General features: G+C 37.5%; 1 protein-coding gene across 4 annotated transcripts in view; it reads right to left on the bottom strand.

Annotated features, from left to right (window-relative positions):
• Positions 1-549: 549 nt before the first annotated feature.
• rnf157 (ring finger protein 157) overlaps positions 550-25,425 on the bottom strand; it is a 28,319-nt gene continuing 3,443 nt past the window's right edge. Inside the window, exons 2-20 of one of the 4 annotated variants that reach the window (XM_026915514.3) lie at positions 24,389-24,507; positions 19,921-20,009; positions 19,686-19,832; positions 19,248-19,365; positions 18,311-18,377; positions 18,174-18,217; positions 18,008-18,055; positions 16,802-16,873; positions 16,399-16,558; positions 16,073-16,185; positions 14,601-14,836; positions 13,973-14,090; positions 13,450-13,558; positions 13,162-13,343; positions 11,317-11,382; positions 11,166-11,214; positions 7,409-7,528; positions 5,833-5,867; positions 4,490-4,628 (exon numbers count right to left, since the gene is read on the bottom strand). In XM_026915514.3, the coding sequence (XP_026771315.3) occupies positions 5,833-5,867; positions 7,409-7,528; positions 11,166-11,214; positions 11,317-11,382; positions 13,162-13,343; positions 13,450-13,558; positions 13,973-14,090; positions 14,601-14,836; positions 16,073-16,185; positions 16,399-16,558; positions 16,802-16,873; positions 18,008-18,055; positions 18,174-18,217; positions 18,311-18,377; positions 19,248-19,365; positions 19,686-19,832; positions 19,921-20,009; positions 24,389-24,507 (1,892 nt within the window). In that variant the 3' untranslated portion in view covers positions 4,490-4,628. Of the gene's footprint in view, positions 4,629-5,832; positions 5,868-7,408; positions 7,529-11,165; positions 11,215-11,316; positions 11,383-13,161; positions 13,344-13,449; positions 13,559-13,972; positions 14,091-14,600; positions 14,837-16,072; positions 16,186-16,398; positions 16,559-16,801; positions 16,874-18,007; positions 18,056-18,173; positions 18,218-18,310; positions 18,378-19,247; positions 19,366-19,685; positions 19,833-19,920; positions 20,010-24,388; positions 24,508-25,425 lie in introns of all 4 variants that reach the window. The other 3 variants (XM_026915513.3, XM_026915516.3, XM_026915515.3) reach the window with 3 other exon arrangements.

A 25,425-nucleotide genomic window follows, 5' to 3' on the forward strand; every position in this document is an offset into this window, starting at 1 on the left:
ATATATATATATAAACACACAGTATAGACGTCACTAGGATTTTATTACACCATTTTACAATTATTGTTACTTATTTGTAAGTTGTATAAATTGTTGAAATTATAAATTATAAACTAAATGTTTTTACGAACTATATATCATTGCTATTATGTATTATATATCACAACTGTTCCACTCTGTGTAATGCACCCTGAACTGCATCCAGCTGCTATTTCTACCTCCACTGTAACTTAAATTACAGTTACCATGAGCCTACCATTTCCCCTTAGGGTGCAATATTTGTATATTAAGATGGTAGTTGTGCTGTGTTGTCTGAGTGATGTGTGTTTCTTATACATGTAAAAGTATATGTCGAATAAAATGATTCTGATGAGTGTAGCAGTGATAGGAGAAGCTATGAAGAGTGATCACTAAACACAGTGGTTCTGTGTATAGGAAGAACACGAGTGGACCGAGATCCGAACCCTGGGGAACTCCTGTAGCAAGGTGCTGAAACTGAACCTCATTTAGTTTCACAAATGCAAAAAGAAGTCAAAGACAAAAGCGAGGTATATTTGTTAGAAAGCCATGTTTATTGTTTTTGTAGGTTTCATTTTTATAAAAGTGATCAGTGTATAGACTCAGTTCATCTCTTCTACTGTGGATCACAGTAATTGCTCCGATGGGTGCAAAGTGACAATAAGACAGAACAAAAGTCTAAATGAATCATTGCTTCGTATGTGTTTAAGATGGAAGCCGTCTCTAACACAATGCAACGTCTGGAGTGTTCTCGGAGACCAAACCTCTATTCGACAGATATAACTTCACTGCACAGCTACACGTCTATTGCATTCAAGGACAAATTCGGCTAAACCCGTAGACCTGCGTCATCTGTGTGACCTTCTGTACTGATGTTGCAGGGGCTACTGTAAACTGTAAATATCTACCGCAAATGTACACTTCTTTAAATAACACATGTAGACCACCAGGCTAGTGTTACATGCACCACAGATTTGTGGTCTAAGGAAAACAAACAAACAAATGGACGTAAAAGCTTATTTTGTAGAAATGATTTTTATAACATCACATCGTTATTAATATTCCATTGAACACATCTGACACAACTGAGTTGCTAGTTTATTAGTTACTAGATTGATATCGGTAATAAACTGGCGACCTAGCATTTCACAACGATAACAAGTGCTAACTAATATAAAATCAAAACGGGACATTTTTTTTTTCTCAAAGAGAGATCATAAATATGATTAAATTCAAAATCCTGTCCAGAGTTGTTGTTGACAATGGGCTCAGATATTAGATTATGGGTCATTTACATTTATTCATTTGGCAAATCCAAAGTGTGTCCCTAGCTAAGAAAGTGAGAGGCTAAAGTTTAACATTTTATCACCAGACGGTATGACACAGCACAGTATCCTTTCTAATCTCATTCCAAATGTACCTTTAGTGTGTATCTTTTACCTAGAAAAGTGCATGGAGTGTATATTTAAAGCTTTTTAAATATCCAATTATGTACCTTAAATCCTTTAAAGGTATATATTATTCAAATAGCCAGGTGATATGTGAATAATATGTACCTTTAGAGGATTTTTTTTTTTTTTAAAGATGTATTCTTGAGTGACAAGGACATATTCAGTTTAGTAGTTTTCCTGAGAGTGTGTTCAGAACGCTTGTGAAGTACCTCCGCCCAACAGGACCTAGAAGGGATGTAACCAAATACGAATACATTATTCTGAATGAACAGATCATTTGTTCTAAACAGATACAAATAAAAGAGATAAAAAAGAGGGGCACTATTAGTTTTTATTTTTTTAGAAAGCTTGCCAGAAAGCTATGCAGGGCATCTGGTTGAGACTAGATTTTCATGCGAGTGGACAAATATGAAGCTTGCGGGAAAAAGAAAGACCACATTCATTAATGTGAACGTGAACAATACATTTACAACGATGCATTTACTGCAGTTTAAATTACGCTTCTAGTTTGTTCATATTTTGGAAAATACAGCCAACTTAATATGTTAGAAAATGTCAAAAAACTTTTAGAAACAAGGAAAAAAAAACTTCTGGTTTAGGCCACACCCACTTCAGGTTTAAATCCGAATACAGATACAGATACGGATATTTTGAGCCCTAAATAGATACCGATACAGATAGTGGCATTGTATTATGGTGCATCCCTAGTACCTACGAAAGTAAATGGAGTTTTCTGAAGTTTGTGAACTTTAAGGACTGATTTACGTTTTACTCAGCGTTTGGTTTACGTGAAGAAACCTAAAGCAGCCAAACAAACTTTCCGGATTTCCATTATACTCATTGAGAATGTAATCAGATCTCTATCATCCAAAACATTACTCCGCTATATACAAAGTAAGAAATCATGATGTAATTTTTTTTGGAATACTATTTAGCATGCTGAACTTAAGTGACAAATTATGACTATGATTACATTTGAGCCAATCAAAGGCCTGCACTATAACTAGCTCCAAACATATGACCCTGTTGAGCACTTTTAGTACCTTGGTAAGACGGGGAACCTTATTTAGCACTGGTACCTAATTATAGTACAGGTCATTTGGTTATGGAGATACTGACAAAATGTAGGATCACAGATTTGTTACTGCACTGAGCCGTAACAAGAGGTTTGGGATTTGAACCCATAACCTTCCAGTGACCCAGTTAAGGATTACTGAACAAGTCATAGCTAATTCAGCAGAAAAAAAAAGATGGAAGTCAATTCTGTTTGAAAAATACAATAGAAAATGTAAGTCTGAATTGTCTATCTAACACTGACAAGCGTGTGGCACATTTTTATTTTCTGAATCAGTAAACACTTCTTTAGGATCTTATATAGTACAGTGCACCCATTGTCATGTGGAATGCAAAAAAAACATCATATGACCTGGCATGCCAAAGTCACACTGGCACTTTTGCTTGGCAAATCCCTCGTGCAGTTTTCTACAATCTGCTCCCTGTAATATGTGAAATGTAGCCATCCAGAAACAAGCTAACGCTTAATCAGTAAACAGATATGATTGTACCGTTGTGATATTCAAAGCGTTATCTCTGTGATATATGATGGTGGTGGCAGATTTCTTCTCCACTGGCACTGATTTGTTCAGTCGGATGTAGACGTCAGGTGAGGCAGCTTTGTAGCTTTAGGTGATTTTGTGGCTTTGTAACATGCACGATGGTAAGAGCAGCTCAGTGAGGATGTGTTATTGCTCTAAAGTCCAGTTTCTGATGTGAACGAGCAAGCGAATTGGATTGTAAAATCCACCTTCTGTTTGCTACACCTGTCGCAGTGATAAAGGAAGTGCAAACTTTGATACTGACATTCAAACACTGAATACTCTGGAGTGCAAGTGGATTAAGAAAGGATTATCTGTGCATGCAAACGTTTAGTTAGTTCACGTATTCGTGTTTTTTTTTTTTTAAATGTGGTTTAGCCTTAGATCTTCCAGGTGCTTCGACTAAAAAAACAGTGTAAGTGACAATAGACGCATTTCCATACTACAGAAAAAAGTTATATATTAGGATTAAAGCAGCAGTTTGTAATTTTTACAGCCCTCTGCTGAATGTAAGGTGTATTGCTTTTACAATGACAACACTCATAAGCCTTTCCCTCTCCTGAAAATATACTGAGTTGCCTTTTAAGGAAAAGGGGGGTATACCTGAGCAGCTCTGTTGCAGCTGAGGGCGGAGCTCATTTCTGGGCTGGAAAAATGTAAATAGAACCCCGAAAGTTAAAAAAAAAGAAAAGAAAAGAAAATCGGATTCATTGCATGAAAATATTGCAAATGACAGTTTTTCTATTGTGTCTTTGAAATTATGTGTATATTATAGGGATACAAACACTTTTTAAAATTACAAACTGCACCTTTAGGGTGGTGTGTGTAGCAGGCCACTGGAAGCATGTACAAAATATATTACTGTAATTCCTGCAATTTTTTTGACTCAACAGACTCAACTTAACCACTCTGATGTTTTAGTAATTGTAAATTTTTGAGTGAATTGGTTATTCACAGAACAACAATTACATTAAACACTGTCCAATAGTCTACTAATTAAGACTTTGTGATGCTTTCTGGTCCAAGTATGGAAATAGCTCCAGGAACAAAAAACGTTCTTGGAACTAAAATCCAGCCCAGGACTTCATTTGCTCTTGCTTGCTCTGGTGGAAATGCGCCTAAAGTGACTAAGTTCCTGTGGTTTAAACACTAATTAATACTTAACCGGAAAGTCAGAACTCCTATTTGAGTCAGACATTCATGAGGCCATTTTAATCAAACCCACTGGTCTGTTCATCAGGAGTGTTTCTCCACATGCATTGGTAAAGGAGCAGAGTGAAGGTTGAAGAGAAAGCCACTGCTGAATAGCACTCTTATTTGAGATTTGAGAAACAAACTGTTCTGGTTTTTTTAGATCAGAGGGTGAGATGAGGAGTTGGCATGGGAGTCAGATGCTGGAGGGATGCCTTTTACACAGCTAGCGGTCCGTGGCATGTTTTTGGTGTGTTTTTCGGGCTCGTCCCCATGTTGGTGACACTCTTCTCATCCAGATTGATGTTGCTGTTAGAGGCATGCTGAAGCAGAGACTCCTGGGAATGCCAGTTGGCTTCCAGGTAGAGCAGCTCTGTGGATCACACAGATCAGAGAGTATGAATGTTAGAGAGACTGCTTAGTGTTATGCAGAGAAAAGCCAGAAAATGGAAAACATGGATTCCTTAATATGGTTTCCTGATTTTCAGCTGATATTGGCGCAGATTTGACAAGTGATACAGTACAATCCGGTTTATGATGTTCATAAGGCTGCACGATACCTAAATGTATATAAGTCCCTCATGACAACTTTCATAATGTACAAATGGATGACAAATTAAAGGAAAAACCAACATAAAGTGTGTTAGTAAGGTGTTGGGCCACTACAAGCTTTCAAAACATCTCCAATGGCATCAGTTCTGCAAGTCTTTGGAACTGTACTGGAGCAATGAACACCATTCTTCCAAATAATTGCCCTCAGTTGATGTTTTGACGATGGTGGTGGAGATCTAACACATCACCCTGTGGTTCAAATGGGTTGAGATATGGTGAGTGTGAAAGCCATAGCATATAAGTTACATCATTTTCATCCTCATCAAACCATTCAGTGAGCTCTCATGCCCAGTGGAGGGGGGGGTGGAGTCATCCTGGAAGAGACCACGCTCATCAAATGTTTCATCATAGGATAAAGGTGATCAGTCAGAAGAACTGCAGTGTTGATTTGCAGTAATGATTCATGCTAAGTGGAACCAAACCATGGCAGCAAAATAAATAAATGCCCCCCACAGAATAACTGTTTAGAACCACAATTTTTCCTTTAATTTGTCACTGTGTGTTGGTTTAATGAAACACTGCTCTTAGGTAAAAATGTTACCAAAGTTTTTAATGCAGACAAATTCTTCTTTTCATGCAAAGTAGACCATTATTTCCATCTTACGCCCATCATGTAAATGGTGCGTCCTTACCGAATGATTTTTTTAAAAGACTTTGAAAAAAATATTTGCTAATGGTTCAGTATCAGGGATCAGCCCATACTCAGAGTTTTAATAACAGTATTGTATCAAAAATGTTAATAAAACCAGCTCCACTTCAACCCTAATTGGGCCAGTAAAAGGAAACTGTCTGATATTGTTTTTGTCACACTGAAGGACCCTTTTGACCTCCTAGGTTTGCTAGACCTCAGTGAGCAGTCTCTTTGCTAACTATCTCATGTAATACATATACATTAAGAAAACCTATTGTGTCTAATGACTAATGTGACTATTTTGCAAATTCGGTCCCTTGCCATGAGCCCATACCTATTCCTCAACGTGAACAGGACACGAGTCCTCATCTGTCCATTCCATAGACATCCAGGAAGATAGAGAGCGAGAGAGAGAGAGAGATGGGGTGATGGAAGGAAAAATGTAAACACACAAAGAAAGAAAGAACATATTTACAGCACAACAGGAATTTCAATCAGACATTCACACACAAAAAGAAGCCGGACTAAGAGAGAGAGAGGCTGAAATGTACAGAGATGACAAAAGACTTTGTGCATGGGGTGGACTGTAAGTGATACTCTATGAAGTTATTCCCAGATCATAAAGAAATATTAAGGCATTAAATAAGACTTATACCACAGGGCTGTTGATAGGTCAGAAGGTGTTGATTAATTATCTATAACAGCAGCTCTGACAGTAGTTCCTGTAAATCACAGGTTTATATTAATGCACTGGTTCTAATATGTTATACAGTACTTTTTATAGTAACACCTAATACATAGGGACCTGTATGATGGACACACCACATAAATGGTTTAGATAACCATGTGTAATTGTTTATATGGTGAAGTTTTCTGTAAGGAAACATTTATTTAGCATTTATGTAAGGAGTCTCCAGTGTCAGGACTGGTAACGTGCTGGTTTAAGTGCTCAGCCACAAAAAATCGTGATAACAAGGTGCATTGCTTTTGTATTAACTTCAAGAGAGACCAAAAAGAGAGACTGGTGAGGGAACAAATGTTTATAACTGCTATAATGTGATTATTAGAATTAACTTAACTAAATGTAAATATAAAATAACTAACTAAATGTAGCTATTAATGATGTAGTTATAAATAACCCTTACATATTACATTATCAGCAAAAATTATTTGTTTGATTTTAAATGTTGCACTTGAACAATTTTACTTTGTGAATGTTGTTGGAATAATATACAGTATGTTGACAGTCAACATTTGTTGTTTTTTCATATTAATGTATTGCAAAAGGATCTGTCTTATGTGCAGCCTCATATTTAATGCCACAGTTACTGTTACTGTTCATAAATCTGACAATCTGCATTTACTTTAAATATTCCTTAGGGGTGCCAGTAGTTTTGTCACGTATCTTTTTAAGATAAAACTGTGTTATTGTACAAATGGGTTTTTGTTAGAGGAAATGTACTGTACGTAGCTGTTTGAGTGGGTAATCAGAGTTTTTATATGTAATATTTATACTCTGCAATCACCTTTACAGAAGGGGCGCCAATACTTTTTGCAGTTGCTGGATTAGATCAGTATCTCAGCCATTTTTTTCCCTCAGATTTTTTCCAGTAAAATATACTGTAATGTCACAAATATTTCTTAATTCATTAATCGTGTGTTTACAACGAGCTCACTGCTTGAAATTGTTAAACGTTAAAAAAAAAGTTTAGTAGTGTTAGTAGTTTCTCAGTGAAGTGTGTATTATGAACTTGGAAAGACAAAGGCTGATGAAATAGAGAAATGAAATGCAAAGCACACAGGAACTGGCACATGATGGATTGATGATCTCCTGCCTGTCCTTTTTGAAATGGCATATTCAGTAAGAAGAGCTTACTCAAGCCTCTCCTGTCACGAACGTTGCCACTCACCAGCGAATTGGCCATCAGGAGCCTGTTCATTGTCCAGGCCTGTCACACAGTGGGTGTCAGACCGCCCCTGATTGTTATTGTCAAACTCTGGACAAGGCACCTCACTCCTCCTGCGCCCACCTGCAAGCGAGGTCAGAGGTCAAACAGAGCAGCCAGAGGCACAGCGGAGCACAGCAGAGTGTAAGGTAGGGATGGTGATGGGGATAAAGCAACAACATGCAGGATGCTAGGGTGTGATAAGACATGACTCACAGGTCGCTGTTTTCATAGTCTCACAATATTAGATATGATCTCTAACAAGAAAGGGTGCCTAGTGAGGATTTACATCGTATCACATTTGACAGCAAAAACAAATTCTACTTCTTTCTTCAGTCTGCATTTTCTTTTCTTGTTTTTTCAGACTTAAAGTGTTAAAAGGTGGTGGTCTAGATGCTATTAAGAAACCCCATCACAGACACGTCTAGTCAAGAAAAATCTGGCAACCTAGCAGATGTTAACTAAACATTTACATTTACGGCATTTCGCAGACGCCCTTATCCAGAGCGACTTACAATTATCTCATTTATACAACTGAGCAGTTGAGGGTTAAGGGCCCTTAAAAGATCTGAACTCTCAACCTTCCAATCAGAAGTCCAACGTCTTAACAACTGAGCTACCACTTTCCACAGGTTACAGGTTAAACACAGGTTACTTGTATAATTTTAATGATATGCCGATATAATCCACTTAAGCACCTGTGTAACCCAACCCTGAATATGAGGAACTTTCCCTGTGTACACATTGATGTAACTTTTGGACTTAAGTCACCATCTTTGAATACAGCCCCTGGAAACAGCAGTGAAAAAGTTTGGCTTAAAAAAGTTTGGGTGGGAACTTAAGACAATCCAAAGTAAGAATGGCGACTGAAAAGGAATGCTCGTCCAACTGACAACAACTATACAGTACCACAGAGCGGGATTTGGAGAGAAAGTTTGTGTACACGGTATTCTTTGTGCTCAAATTTACCGCAAGCACAAAAAGGGCAAAAGGTCACAGCATTATATTTTCTTTACATTTTCATGACTAGTGGCACAAATTATAATCTTGCAAAGAGGATAATAATTATAAAAATGAGCAAGGCTAAAATGAATACAGCAAAAGTAGCTCATCTAAAGTTCAGTTCAGTGACAGTTCTGTTTTGACGCTATCCTCAAAGTAAAGCATGGTGATGGTAGCATCATTTTGAAAATTACACTTCGCCTCTTGGTAGATTTTACAATGATATTTTACTGGTTGAAATAACCACCTTAATGGTTATTGATAACCATTTTCTGTCTTATGCTTATGCTTTTATTAACTGTATGTTCCATGAGGAATGACAGTAACTGTTTGATTCACATTCACTATCTGAGTCATTTGTTCTCACTTCTTATTTTTCTTTAGTTATGCAGCCTGTAGTCATAACATGAAGTCACCCAATTATGTTGAAGTGGGATGATGAATGGGCCATAATCTTTAAAGCTTTCTTTGAATTCATTAAAATTCTATACTGGCATTGTGTTGGTAGTATTAAATTATATAGTAAAAAAAATATATAAATTAGTAGGTTTTTGAAAAAAAAAATTCCCCACAGTCCATTCATTTGTGACCACAAAATCAGCAACTGAGTGCAAATGGGGAAAATTGGCTTATACCCAACCAAATTAGCAAGCGTTACTCAAGCAATGGCAATAATACACCTGAACAAAATTGTGATGTGTCAGTCAGGCATGCATACATAAAATTAGCATGTAAATGATGCTATTGCAGCACATGCAGTTCCTCGGGTATCACATATCAATTCAGAAATCCATATTAAGATTAAAATTATCACATATGCATGCAATAATAGAAATGCCACAAATAAGAGACAGACAGAAAGCAAGCAGAGTAATATTCAAAGCCACATCATGCAATTTAGGCCACATTGCCTTTTCATTGGCTCCCAACTGATACAACAGTAAAAATGTTTGTCTTATAGTCGAGAGATTGTGAGCTCGAATCCCAATGATGCCACAACCTTGAGGCCAGGAGGCCAAGAGTACATAATTGGCCAGGCTCTCTGCGTAAGAGGGATGGTGTTACTCTCTCTTCCCTGTCACAGCAACTCTAGCCAATCATGGGCTTGTCTGAGCTCATGTATGCAGAAGAAGCCTTTAACCACTTTTCTCTTATTGTTGTTGGCTTTTCAGTGATGTTGCATGAGCAGCAGTACGAAAAGTTGCGGTGGCAGAGCTGCACACCTCCGAACAATGGTTACTGCCTCAGCATACTTCATGTTGCAAGGCAGCTGGGGGCGTTGCGCGAAGACAAAACCCCCTTTTGCAAGCTTACAATTTCACATGCTCTCTCAGGTTTTGTATTGACCATCACATATAAGTGCTCCAGTTCTGCAGGTGGCACTATTAAAACGTCATGACAATTTCCACAACTACAGGAAGAAGATTACAACTCTGCAAAAATATCTGTCTTGGAATAAATTTCCTTGGGCACGCCTTATTTGTAATGACCAATCACAGGCTTGGTCACGTAGTGCGTTCGTTCACAGAGTTTACCCAGCTATCCTGTGCACGACACAGCAAGTGAAGGCTCTGCATTTCCATTTGCTCCACAATTACATAAAAATATTTTTCATGGAATCTATCCGATGTATGACAAGGCCATTAGTCCTCACTCTGGTAGATAGCTGTGTAGTGCGTTACGGGAGAGATAACTAGTGGGTGGGAACTAGTAATGACCAAAACTGGGAGAAGACTGGGTAAAATAAAAGACAATCTGAGAGACAATCAGCTACAGCATATTTTTTTTTCTAGTAATTGATACTTTTTAAAATCCAGAGAACACAATGATTTATATGGAGATCTGTAATAGCAAGGAGATCTAAGGGACCATCTACAAATTACGTTACATTTTACATTAAGCTGAAGGTACTCAATGTAATGAACAGTACAATAGGAATCGTTAGAGCGTTAGATCATTAATTAGATATTTGCCATGATATAATAAGATATACAGTATTTGCGGAAGCCAACTCAAGGCAAAATTATACCATTTATGCAGTCTTAATATTGAGGAAAATTTTGTCTTTGTATCTCAAAATGATCAGAACATTCTCTAAAGTAATGACTTTACTGCAGTAAACTTGGTTTTACATTAGATTATTTTCTCTGATGCCAAAAGCACTTAAATTTTGTTGTTTTTTTGGAGAGTGTTTTGATGGATCTTATCACCCATCTTCTGTTACATTTAAGTTTCACTTTCACTCTTCTGGGAGTCTCTGTGAGATCTGAGCTACAGAGAACAATTAGTGCATGCAAAAATCTCATTTACACACGGTTTCTCTCCCAACTTTGCACATGACATTTTCACACACATCATGCAATTATTCTTCGTAAATGATCTGCTACACCCCACATTTTGCATGCACAATTTGTCCTATCTCTCACACAAATTAATGCATGTAAATCAGCACAAGTGTGTAAATAAAAACCATCAGCATGTGCTGAAGTGATGAACACGTGCAACACGTGCAGTGAATCACACAGAGGGGTGATTAAGCTCTTATCACAAGCCACATCTCTAAATTTTCAGTGAGTGCACAATAAACTGTGTGTTATGAAGAATGTGCCACCAAGATGATGCTCTCTCTCTCTCTCTCTCTCTCTCTCTCTCCATCATTATGCACAACTGGATCTTGACTCATGAATATAAATCAGTCTCAAGCAGTGGTTAGGTTTACCCTGCTCTTTAGTAGGAGATGCACAGTCCTCCTCAGTGACATCGTTTCCCTGAGGAAGATAAATAAACTGTTAAATTCAGAGCTGATGATAAATTTGTGTCCTATAAACTGTATGATATAACTGTATGATGAGATGAAATTTGGACCTCACCTCTGAATCCTGCTCTTCAACTACTGCTACCATGAATCTGTGGTCATGCAACTCGCTGGGGGTTTTCTGCCCGTGAAATGGAAATAAAATTATTTCTGTTTAATGAACAATTGTTTTCAAAGCCTTTTCCTTTATGTATATACAGTCCCCTCCGAAAGTATTGGAACGGCAAGGACAATTCTTTTGTTTTTGCTATACACTGAAGACATTAGTGTTTGAGATCAAAAGATGAGTATGATATGATAGATCAGAATTTCAATTTTAATTTCAATTTGGTTTTTAGCTGTGATTTTATTTATTTACTTTATGTTTTATTTACTACTTATTTTATTTGATGCTGTAAAGCACATTGGTCAGCTGCTGCTGTTGTAAATGGTGCTATATAAATAAATTAAACTTGAAACCTGAAACTTTCAGCACTCATTTCCTGACATTTAAAACTAGATGTGTTAAACAGCTTAGCACATTGTACCTTTTGTTTGAACCCAGCCATTTTTCAAGTGTTCAAAATAATGGAACGAATATTGTGACTGACAGATGTTTCTTGTTGCCCAGGTATACCCTGTTAGTTTGATTGCTTAAACCATAAACAGCTATAAATGTCTACTCTTGGTTTGAGCCCTGGGTTTCGCCTGTGAAGACTATTTGTTGCATTTGTTGTTAGAAAGGATAAACCAACATGAAGACCAGAGAGCTGTCTACAGGAGAAAAGCAAGCCATTTTGAAGCTGGGAAAAGAGGGAAAATCGATCAGAGCCATTGCACAAGCATTGGGCATAGCTAATACAACAATTTGGAATGTCCTGAAAAAGAAAGGAACCACTGGTATACTAACAACCAGACATCAAACAGGTTGGCCAAGGAAACCAACAGCAGTTTATAACAGAAACATTGTGAGAGCTGTGAAAAACCCCAAAAACAACAGTCAGTGACATCACCAACAACCACCAAAGGTGCCATGTTCTAAGTTGTTTAACACATCTAGATGTAAATATCAGGAAATGAAAGCTGAAATTCTGATGTCATCAGTGGCTTTCCTGTTCCAATACTTTCAGAGGGGACTGTATGTATTAACAATTTTGGTGAACTGAGAAAAGTTTGTAACTGTATTTTATTGGGGAAAAAAAATGTGTGTGTCGAACACAGCATATACACCCCTGCCAACCTTCCCACATTGTGCACAGGAACTCTGCATTTATCATCAGAGTCTGCTGCTCATAGTAATCACATGATGAGCCAATCTACATTTGAATCTGAAATGACTGACTGAATCTGAAATGAATCAGAATGAATGGTTGTTTTGAACTCTCTGATATTAACTGACCCTCTCTGGAAACCCCGCCCCCTTCCTCTATTTCACATTAGTAATCTTTTGGCTGTGCACTTGTGTCGACTCGCTTTTCTTGCTTGAAAGATGTGCTGATGCGGTGCTCTTGCCTTCTAGGTCAAGGATATTTTGAGTTCATTAATATGAAATAAACTCTATCATTGCATGTTCTACTTAGATAACATTTTTGGCCAAAAGAGAAAAAAGGCCAAAAATTTAACACATTGGTGGCCTAATGATAATTAGAAACAAATAGTGTTTGTTTGCTTTGCATTCAAACAGTACTGGGAGTGTGGATCCATTAGACGGTTTCTGTGTGGAACATGTAGACAAGCATTTTGTAAAAGGAATGAAAAGTCCTATATCGACCATGTACTGTTTTAAGTATATGCTGTTTGCTGTATTTTTATTCTCCCCTCCACTGGGACTAGGTATTATTCCTCTTCAGAGTTGGCAGGTCTGCATGCAGATGCTGTCTTCTGATAAATGATGTCAGCGAGCCTGATTTTGCAGTCTCACCTCACCCTCCTGCTGGGAGGCTGGCCGGCTCTCGGGTGTGTTCTGGTGGTGTTCGTCCCCCTCGGCTCCCGGCAGGTAGGAGCCGGACATGGAGGAGAGCGTGTCGGTGCTGATGCGAGAGTTCTGACTCTGTGAAGACGCCATGGACATGACAGACTGAGCCAAACTGCTGCTCACTGGGTCTGCAGGAGAAAGCAGAGGTGGTGTTAGGGTCAGTGGAGTTCAGCGTGTGTGTGTGTGTGTAACATTATTTATTGTGTAGCAGATCTGAGCTCTGTTTGATCTTACCTTCAGGTGAGGTGATGGTGGAGGACAGTGGGGTGCCGCTACACGAGGACTGCTCTATCGCTCCGCATGAGGACAGGGTGAGATTGTCGCTTTCAGGGGTCATGCCACACTGAAGTAAAAAAATAACACAGCACAGCAAAACGTTGTTAAGACAGAAGTGTAACACTGATGAAACTGTGTTCTAACTGATTCACTCTTTTTTATTTGGGGTACCTTTTTTTTTTCATAGTTTCCCGGAATGTGAAAGTTGAACCAGTGATCTTAATTTATTGTGCAGTCTATACTTTTTTATATTATGTTGCACACAACTTGAGCATGTACAGCTTAATTTCTGTGCTTTTTCACAAAAGATAATTAAAGAATAAAACACTGGGGGCATGCTGTTATATGAAAATAATCAACGAAGGGGTGGTGTGATGCCTCTTGACATGAAGCATGATTACTTTTACCCCCCATATCATGTCAGTGTTTACAAGGAAAGTGAAAAGTGTCTCAGTCCTCTTATATCACAGCAGTTTTGTACCTCTTGCTGGTTCACAGGCAGTTTCCTCCTGCACACCTGAGCCTCTGACTCACTGCATGACTTCTCATCCTCCTCCTCAGGCAGCACTGAGGAGTTCTGGGAATTCTGGGAGAGAGACCTAGAGGAGCACCGGATTGATAATAAGATCAACAGATAGACAGACAGACAGACAGAATCACATACACAGACAGACAGAAAAACAGAGCAGATAAATGGATAAACAGATGGACAAAAATGATAGATAGATAGATAGATAGATAGATAGACAGACAGTGGGTAAACAGACAGACAGAAAACCAGAGGGTAGACAGACAGAAAAACAGAGCAGACATACAAATAGAAAAACAGAGAGTAAACAGATAGATAGATAAACAGTGGGTAAACAGACAGACAGAAAACCAGAGGGTAGACAGACAGAGAGAAAAACAGAGTAGACTGCACAGCAGAAAGACAAACAGAGAGCAGACATCAGACAAACATCTGGACAGACAGACAGATAGACAGATAGACATACAAATAGAAAAAACAGACAGTAAACAGACAGACAAAAAGACAGCATGATAGATAGATAGATAGATAGATAGATAGATAGATAGATAGATAGATAGATGGTCAGTGTGTCACTCACTTGGAGCTGCTCTTCTTGACCTTGAGGCCTTGGCTGGAGGTGATGGAGTGCTCTAAGTGAGAAAGCGAGTGTGTGGCTGTGTGATGACTCGCAGTGCCGTACGCAGGCAGAGGTCCAGAGACGTGAGCTTTTGTCAGGCCGTGCAGTGCAGGAGCGCATGGTGAGGGGTTCAGCGGGCCGTTTAGAGCCTCTAAAAGAGACACGGCCTCGAATCCCTGGGGAATGTGTTCAGCCGCCTGAAACAGAGGAACATCAGCAGCAGCTGTGATATACACAACACCCACCACAGGTACTACATGTACTCTTTACTGTAATGGATATCCCATTGACCACAACATCATTTCAGATATATATTTAGGTTTATTTACAGGTTTAACATGTGTTTTTAAATATATTATCTTCATTATTACCAACGCAAACAGTATTTTAAGGAAATAAGGCACACAAAAGTTCTCGTGCATGATCATCCTCCTGATAGCATAGGTGGTGGTGTAACTAATAGAGAGAAAAAATTTTCGTTTCCTATTTGAAAATATCATCATGGATAAACTGTTCATTAGAGAATTGTTTAGAATTGATCCTCTTATACTGAAAAATAAAATGCACCCAAAATAGATCTTAGTCAGAAGCTTAAAAATTATTATAAGAGCAGTACATTACATTTACATACTTACTCTAGGTAGCCCTGCTACTGACTAAGGTTAGCTCTTAATGAATAACATCAGCAAGACAAGCATGTAACATGCACCACAAAATGTGTCTGCACACAGAGTCCACTCCAGAATTATTGGCACCCTTCATGAAAATCATAACAGTGAGTGATATTCTGACTTTAAACATATGTGGACCCTGCATGGTTTATTTGAATACAATATCTTTTCAACATACAATGGTGTCTTGAGTAGTGCAGTTTCTTCTGCAGAACAGTGGTTGAAAAAGTATTGGCATGCCACAGTGTTAATATTTGATGATGTCTCCGCTAGAGAGAAACACAACACTGCGCCTCTTCCTGTAATGTCCAGCAAGGTTACCCACTTCTCCATGTACAACATTACAAGCTCCTTTAGTCACACCCAACCACAACAAATATAAAACGTTATACACATAAATTATGAATTCAAGTTATAGTTACAATCATGCTTGGTGATGTTCAGATGATGTATTTTTTGCGCTCTCAGGAAGGGTTTTTTCTGCCATCTATTCCAGACAGCTTGATGGAAACTAATTGCTGTCCCCTTTTCATGGAGGATTATTATTGCAGATTCTCTTGGGTGCCAATAATTCTGGACTGACCTTGTAGAGCAGACTGCTGTAAAATGAAACTGTGTCTCCGAGTGAATGAATCAGTGAGCGTATTTAGGTAACAGCATTAGCTGGGGTTTGAAATGATGCAGAGCGGATGGCTAGAGTTTATTTTGTGATTCAGTATAGAGAAAGGCTTTCAGTGATAAAGTGCAGGTTTGCTCCATTACCGAATGCTCCTCAGAGTCTGAGGACTGGGAGGTGATGGCTGGATTGAAGCCGGTAGTGGAAATGGGACTTAGCTTCCTCCTCAAGGCTCGGATCTGCAGCAGAGCTCGAAATGCTGCAGAAAGCATCAAGTAACAAAATGCACTTGAGTGAATAAAAGTGAATTTAAGCTCAATTATGGTAGGTCTGGTAAGATTTATACTCTATGTCCCTAAAGAATGGCTAGTTTAGAGGTTTAGAGTCAATGTTAAGAGCCACTGTGTTTAATTTAATGTATTTTTGCAAAGTATTGCACTGAAGAGTAAACGTGAAGAAGACGTGTCCTTACGCAGGCGGCAGATCGGGCAGCAGTTGGCTTGGTAGCGCAGAGTGTCTGCGCAGGCGTTGCACAAGCACAGGTGTCTGCAGGGAAGGATGAGTGTGTCGCGCACATCAGACAGACACACTACACACTCCGCACTGTTGTCGCTGATCTCATCATCAGCCACCTGTTGGACCACAGTCCACATTTTACTATCTAACTAGCGGATAGACATTTTGATATTCATATGATAAAATAAAAGACTGAGACAAGTAGGGAAAATATAAAAATAAAATTAAAAGGTAGAAAAAGAAATGAGAACATATTTATTGGAAACAACAATGTATTGAAAATACCAGACATGGTTTATCTAACAGTGTTTATATAAAATAAGTTTCTCATTGATCCATTTTCCAAACGAATGACTTACTTTAGATTCCTGGCTGTTGTATTTGTTTTCTATGCCATAAATCTCCTGAAGTAGGTAACTAACACCATCCACCTGAAACACCATCAAAACATTTCTATCAGAACTTAAAAACTGATGCCTAATTCACATATTTTCAGGATTATAAGTTGGGTGTAAAAATGCAGAAATTCCTGTACAAGTTACATTAATGAGAACGTGGCATAGATTTCATATTAATAAATACATTATCACGAACATTATTAAGATGTTAAACAGAGGGATTTATTTGTTGTCATTTCTTAATTTATACAAGAAAAATGAATTAATTGATCATTGATAAATCATGACTCCTTAGTTGGCAAGCTATGTTACTTGCTTATACATGCACTATATGGCCAAAAGTTTGTGGACACCCGACCATCGCATTCATATGTACTTGTTAAACATCTCATTTCAGATTTATTCCCCCTTTGCTGTTATAATCAGCTCCACTCTTCTGGGAAGGCTTTCCAGTAGATTTTGAAGTGTGGCTGTGGGGATTTGTGTTCATTCAGCTACAAGAGCATTAGTGAGATCAGGCGCTGATGTTGGGTGAGGAGGTCTGGGGTGCAGTCGGTGTTCCAGTTCATCCCAAAGGTGTTCAGTGGGGTTGAGGAAGAGCCACAAGAACCACATCTGGGTGTGATGGTCAGGGGCCCACAATCTTTTGGCCATATAGTGTAGTTTATAGTTTATTATTTATTGCAGTTTTGTAGTTCAATATTAATGTTTTTTTTTTTTACCACTGATTGAAATTAAAATGGCTTTGAGTGTGACTTTATCTAGGATGAAACCAACTTTGCCACAGTGATATTAAGTCATCATTTTAAGAATTTTTTCATCATTTTGAAGTACTCAGCCAAAAAAATTAAAACCTAGTGAACAGTGTAATGGCGGAAACACTTTCAGTATGGCTTTGGTATCTTCTAATTGTTGTCATAATATTCACTGTCATGATATTCAATAGATTGAACAGATTCATCATTGTAAATAATTGTTGGTGACTCCTGTATTTCTGGTTTTGCAATCTTTGCAATTGTTGAAGTGCATGATTTTTATGACATCTATCAGTAGTTTTTATGTTTCATAAAAAAATAAGCAGCCAGTTGCATTAGGCTAGTGAAAAAAAATCACAACATACTGTATATGCTGTATATGTAAATGTCTAGGATAATTACACAGTCTTACCACTTGCTTCTGCTTCAGAGGTTTCACACAGTAGCTGCCATCCATGTGCTATAAAAAGATGGAAGGTACAAGTGATACATTGCACATGCTTTCGTATTTGTAGTTGTGTTTAATTTATGATGAACTATTTCATTCTGCAAACACTAACGTTACACATCACACATACCTTCTCAAAGGTGGCGAGAAGAATGTGAGCATGGCCTAAATGTTCTGTAGAAAAATGAATGAACATACAAAAGAAAGTAGATTGGTGTGCAAATGTGAGTCATTAATGTAAAGATAATCAGCAGTGACTCGACTCACCATCTCCTTCATCCACCACCGCCTGAACCACCATGGGGAATACTTCTTTATCCATCTCGAATAAAAGCTGCAAGAAAACACACTCACATCACTAAACTCTCTTTGTGTGTGTGTGAGTGTATTGAAAAGCTCTGTGCTTTGATTAGATTCTGCAAACCGAATAAATATAAATGTGAACGTGAAAGCCAGAAGGCACACACTCCTTAGCAATCAAACTGACTCATTTTGGAATTGATTCTCCCAGTAGTTTTTATTAGCCTATTTCCGTAATCTCATACTGAAAAAATAAAAAAAATAAAACTGAAAACAACTTCCTGAACTGAATTTAACTAACAATGAATTGCATAATTACATCAAGTGCAAAGTAGAAATCAATATGTAAATTTGATATTTGTGTGTATTATTTTCTTCCTTTACTACAGTGCTGTTGAATTCTTGATTCTGATTGGTCAGATTAACTTTCTATAACAGCAGCTCTGACAATAGTGCTGGCTACAAGCCAAATCACAGGTTTACACAGTATTAATGTTATTGAGCTAATATGTTATCGTTTCTATAGTAACAACTCATTCATAGAGACTTGTATGGCGGATGATCCACATAATCTAAGACTAATAATAAGCACATTTTTTAAAATGTGCTGTAATTTAACAAAGAAAAACATCTACAGTAATTGTCGTTTCTATCATATGGTGAAGTTTTCTGTAAGGAGATGTTTATTTAACTTTTATGGAAGGAGTCTCCAGTGTCAGCACTTTGGAACAGTCAATAAATTTTCCACCACTGGAGTAAAGTGCCAAGTTGAAGCAAATATATTTTTGATTCCACACTTGAGGAGACGTAATGAAGTCAGTACAAAGGGACACGGATCCAAGTGTGAAAATGTCCCCTCACACATAAATGCACTTTCGCACAAGTATTCTTGATAAAACCTTACCTCCTCGTCTGACCACTCGGACAAGTTGACAGAATGCGAGGGCAAGCAGAACTGCTGGCAGACGCCTCTCTTAAAATGCACCGTCTCTGATTTCAGAGAGCTGTCCTGTGGCAGGTATCTGTCAATATACAGCAAGCAGAGAGCCGGACCATCACCCATCAGCCTATTATTAGACCGAATCCTTTTGACATCTGAGCATCAGTGAACAGCACATAAATTAAAGTGCTGAAAATGTGTAACATGCGCTTTAGACGTTCTTAGGGCCATTAAAACTGCTAGACAGTCTGTTGTCTCAGTGGTATTTGTGTTATGTAACAGTATTTCCCTTCATAAATGTGTTATTAATGCTCAACCATGCTTTATATCATGTCCAGGTTTGTATATTTTTGGTAAATATTTGTTTGCACTTAATTTTTACCCTCTACTCATTTCACTCACACTGGCACACCATTGTGGAATTCCTCAATGGCTTGGTAGTAAATAGTGATGGCAACTTGTGTATCAGCATCGAAGGTGAACTCAATGTTGTAGCAACTACGGCTCTTTCCGATCTCATGCCCGGGCAACTTCATGTCTTCGCTACATCTGTAAATAGAATCTCAGTGTTTTTAACTCACCAAAAGAGGTTAACGTAACGACTGCATAAAACATGTTGTCTGGTTGGAGGTCTCACCTGACTAGTCGGAGAGTATCTTTTCGAATGTTAACGAGACTTCGGAGGGTCTTCACTGGCTCGTGAGGTGGTGGGGCGGTATATGGGAACTAAAGACAAGTGGAAAGAAAATATTAAAACAGAATAGGAAGTGCTTCAGTATCCTAACAGAATTAAAGAAAGGCTACTGTCCAATGACTAGTCTACTACTATCTCTTTGCTCTTTATATAGTAGGGGTTGCATATACTAGTCAACTAATACATTCACTTGTCGCCACCATGGAGATGTCAGCTAAGCTCAGAGATAAAGAACTGTAGGCAAACAGTAAATAAAGCTCCTTTAAGCCCACTTCTGCCTGTTCCCAAAGGAATTCCTGCTGCGGTTATTTTCGTTGTCCTTTAAACTAAATTTAAATAAAATTTAAATAGATTTAAATAAATTTGTTCTGTGTCATAGTGAAGTCTGTCATGAACTGTGCTGTGTGAAAGATTTCATTCAGTGCTGTGGGTTGCACATCGCTAGCACATGCTAGCTGACAGAGGCCAATCCAGATTCATTTTCAAATTCTACTGAGGCCAGTTCAACTCCTGGGTCTCTGGAAAAACTTCCCAGACACTGCTGTAGACATCGCATCCTCCATCTTAGGAGCGCTGCTCTATAAAGAGGGCTATGTTATTGGACACAAGCTTCCATGCTGCGCGCTCTCAGTTCAACAATTTCAGTGAGCCATGTCCACCAGATCATCCATAGAAGTGCATTTTAAGAATCAGTAACTCCTTAAGTAGGGTAAAATGATACACAGATTTACAACTGTGCACTTTTTTATATAGAATTTTGCACATTAATGCACATAAATTTATTATTACAGTGTAGTTTGAAAAAGCACTGAAGCTGGAAATGTTGCCTGTGCGTGGCAGTTCATTGACGCTGGAAGATTGACATTTAACTGCACTAACAAAATAGCCTGAAAATAGCTTTGTCAATCAGATTTTGATTTAACCATGAAAAAGATAACTAGTCAGTTAGAAGATATTTTTGATTTGGTCGACTAGTGAATATGAATAGTCATGCAACCCCTACTACCTATTTGTTACTGTTTAAAGGAGCAGTTTGTTACTTTTATCCTCTACTGCCTGAAACGTGAATTGCAGTTGCAGTGACAACACTGACAAGCTTTCCCATTTCCCATGTCTTATAATTGCCTTTTAAGCAAAAGGGGAAAAGATCCGAACAGTTCCATTATGGCTGGGGGTGGAGCTAATTTATGTGCTTGTAAAATTCATATTTATTTGCTACAAATCCCTTGCATGCCTATACTGTATGTCATAATTTTTGTAAAGTATTATAGTAATTATATGCTTACGATAGCTCTAGAAATACTTTTAAACTTTACAAATAGCAGTTTTAATATAGTCTGTAACATTTCAGCATGTCATTTTGTCACAAAATCTTTGTGTCTAGGACTTATTTTTCTCCAGCTCCTGCTCCAGTTCCGTCTTGGCCACATGCCTGGATCCTTGCTTAGACCTCTGTCTTGTTATACTGTTAGCACACTTAGTGTATACAGTGATAATCTCTATGCATGTAATGTTTCTTCACAAAGTCTCGCTCGTGTTTAAACTGCAATCATAAGGTTACTTTCTCATGTTCCTCTATTCTGTGGCCCTAGTGACTCAGTTCTGTTTTCCCCCTCTCATTTCCAAAGTCTTACTTCTGTTTTTTTATGTTTTTATACAAGTTTGTGTGCTCTCATTATGGATCAACCTGTGTTGACCTGTACTGACTGTGACAACCTTTTTAGAAATGCACTGTGTTTCCACCTTGTAGCCTGTAGTTTTAAATATCATACACACATTGCATGCATATTTTCATCCATCTTCTGTGTTTAAACAGAAGAACTGAGTAATGAAGATCTGATTCATCTGATGAATTGTGGAATTGTTTTGTACATTCATATGATTTATGACACAGCTTATCTATGTGTGTGCTTGTGTTTTGTTTTGGAAAACCACATTTGACAGATTTGATGGATAGGCAGTGAGCTTGTGTGTACTTTTAGGTCAGGAGCGGTCATGTCTCCCCCCCTGTCCCCACCCCCCTGAAAGCACAGATTGAATGCGACTCTTGTGCATTACCCACGTTAAGCTGCCGCTTAAATCCACAACATCACCAGGCTGTCTACTTAGAGAACGGATAAGCTGTTAACACACACTACAGCCATACAGTATGCACCCACAAAGACCCATAGATAGCACGTTTAGTCCATACTATGCAAGTAATGCAAATCACACATTCCGACCCCACGTGAGCAACAAACTGTATAAATTATATGTCAGTGTGTATATTTAATATGACATTGGGAGCAAGTACAATCTAGTACCAGCCTGAGCTAGAAAATTTTGCATCTAAGGATTACTCTCATGTGTATTTCAGTTTACAATATGCTAAGCTCAGATCTGGGCAGTAACCTCACATATCAAGGTCAAGCAGGTTGGATTATACAAATAAATTCTTCCTTTACATCCCATAGTATATATTTCATTTATAAACATACCTCAAGGCAAAAAAAGACAGCCAGATCTTTAAAAAAATGGCTTTAATTCCGCATGTAGTAATGAATACACAGTGTAAACTATGAATATGAAATGCAGTGGGTGTGTCTTTTACTGGAACTGTAGCAGGTGTTGTAGTGCAAATCAGTTATTACAGTGCTAATTGCTTAGCTTATATCAGGAACTATATTATTTTAGTAATTTAGCAAGTGTTGTAGTGTAAATTTATTTATAAAGTGCTACTTGCTTTGGTTATATTAGTAATTCCATTATATTAGTATTTCAGCAGGTATTGTTGTGCAAAATAGTAATCAGTTATTATAACACAACTCATAGCCATATAATATATTGTATCCATAATTAGCTACCTTATAATATAAAAATTGTAGTGCAAATATGTTATTATAGTGGAATTATCCTACATTATATTCATACCTACCTTATAAAAGGAATTTAGCTGGTATTGTGCAAATCAGTTGTTATCAGTCTGTGGATTTTGATTTGCAGAAAAACAGAAGACAGGAAATATGCTGCTCTTCTCCAAAATGTTGGTTTGACTGCATGACCATGGCTCTAATTTTCCTCGGTAAACTGACATCACACAGCCCACAGTGTTGCACAATATAGTATATTGTTAAAAATGTTTGCAGTACATCCCCTTTAACTTCACATCGAACTAATTATTCCGAAATTATTGGTAAACTTGATAAAATTGAGAAACAAAAGACTAATATAAGATTAACTATAACTATATTCAAATATTCCAGTCGTTATTAATAATTCTGTATAACCAGAAATACTTTTTCCACTGTATGTAATTGAGGAAAGCATTTAAAAAAATATATACATTTTCCACATAGCTCAGTTGTCATTTAAAGGCTTTGTATGAACTACCGTAAAGGGCTGGTTTCCCTCACAATGAGTAAGCCTATTCCTAGAATAAAAAGACATTTGAATAGTGAATCACTAGTGCCAATTTAATTTAAGTGTAATCTTAATCCACATCCAGGAAACTGTACCAGAGTTGCAGATATTTTCAGATCTGGCCTGTGGGACTGATTAAATTATCACCTGCTCGGATCATTTGTCATGGTCCACAAAACATCCCATCTTTCCCATCTAGTATTGTGCTAATACTAATAGTATTTTTGTATATATACGAAATATGTTATATTTGTTATTTAGCAAATACTGCAAATGAGTTATTATGTTAGATATGCAGTAATAAGACAAAAATGAAAACTGAGGACACAATAATCATCATGCACAGCCATTTAATTTTTTATTTCTGAATGTAATGAACTGATATAATGAAATCCCAATCTAGGTGCTTTCAGATAGCAGACATAACCAGTGGTAGGTTGATGCCAAAAAAATAAATAAATCATATGTAATTACATTAGTTTGAAATAATTTGATTACTTTTTGACATAAATGAATTATGGATTATTGATTCCTAATTTATAGTGTGTACCTATAAACCACCTAATTACTGTTACTATGACTGAGAAAGCATCAGCTGCATTTTCTCAACTGGATTGTTGGAGTAAATCTAGTATTCCCAATTAATTGTACATGGCCGTGGGACCACTATGTCAACATAAATCTAAGTAGTTGAGACTAGATCACATTACTGAACTTCAGTCATTTAATCTGTAAACAGTACTGACTCACATTTCCACAACAATCTACTGATATTAATAATAAAATACTGAAGCAAGAATGTGCAGAAAAACAGGTGATGAAATCCTGCACATGGCGAAACATTTCCACTCGCATGAATGTGAAATATTGCAATGTATTGCGATTTTTATTCTGATTAAACTGTATTAAACTGTATTAAACTGCCTTCGTCTGTTCATTAGCATTTTATAGCTTTTGGAGATGAACCGCCTGCTGTGCTGCATCTTGTTTAAGTTATTATGAAGCATCTTACTGTAACTGGTCTGTTTCCCAGGAAGTTAAGGTCTGTGTTCTCTCCAAACAAGTAGCCCTCAGGATGCGTCGAATCAAACTTTTCTCCTCCCATGATGAAATGGCTGGCAAAGTAGCTTCCTGCACAACAAAAAACACAGCAGACCCATAAAAAAAACACCACCAGGCCAAAGTAAGCAAGTGATTTTTCAAAAACTCATTTAAATAAAGTCAATTTGCTCACAACCAACAAAATACAGCAACAATACATTTTCCCAAACACAATCTTTGTTTAAAGTGATGTAATTTTATTTAATATAAGAAAAAGCTTCATCCTCGTGCTGATAACAGTCTCTTATTTTGACTAGTTTTAAATTATTTACAAACTCAGTTACAAACTTAATACACATTTTATAGTTATAACAGCCTGAGGGACATCTGAATGTTTGAGCCTGGTGTATGCGATAAGAGGTGTACTAAAACTCATTATGAATTATGAATGGATATTAAAAATATTGCATTAAATATATTATCTGTATTTTTATCACAGTTTATCTAAGCCAGGGTTTCTAAACAGTTTTTAGTCCCCATTTGTGGATAGTAAATATTACTGCAGCCCCTCTGTGTAGACTGTCTGATTGGCACTGCAGACTGGACTGATAGCCACTGATCTTAAGAACAATGGCATAATATTGAAATAAAACACACTGAATACTATTTGAACTGAACAAATGTTTAAAAAGAATGAGAACAAACAAAGAAACAAACAAACAAATTGAAAAAAAATCAAAATCACAAGGTAGCTACAAATACACAACTATAAACTTTATATATAACTATGGACTATATATTTGGATGAAATGTAATATATACGTTCAGTAATGTATAACATACGATGAGAAGCAGGAGACAAGTGTACGCTTTATTGGGGTGAATCCACTGATCATAGTCAAGATCAATGTCCAATGCAAGAGTCAAAGTAAACAAGGGTAATCCATAATCTGTGTCAAAACATGTAATGGTCAAAAGCAGGAAGTACAATGGCACAAAATTGGGAAA

The sequence above is a fragment of the Pangasianodon hypophthalmus genome, chromosome 12, assembly GCF_027358585.1.
Source record: "Pangasianodon hypophthalmus isolate fPanHyp1 chromosome 12, fPanHyp1.pri, whole genome shotgun sequence".
In the NCBI taxonomy this organism is placed as follows: Eukaryota; Metazoa; Chordata; class Actinopteri; order Siluriformes; family Pangasiidae; genus Pangasianodon; species Pangasianodon hypophthalmus.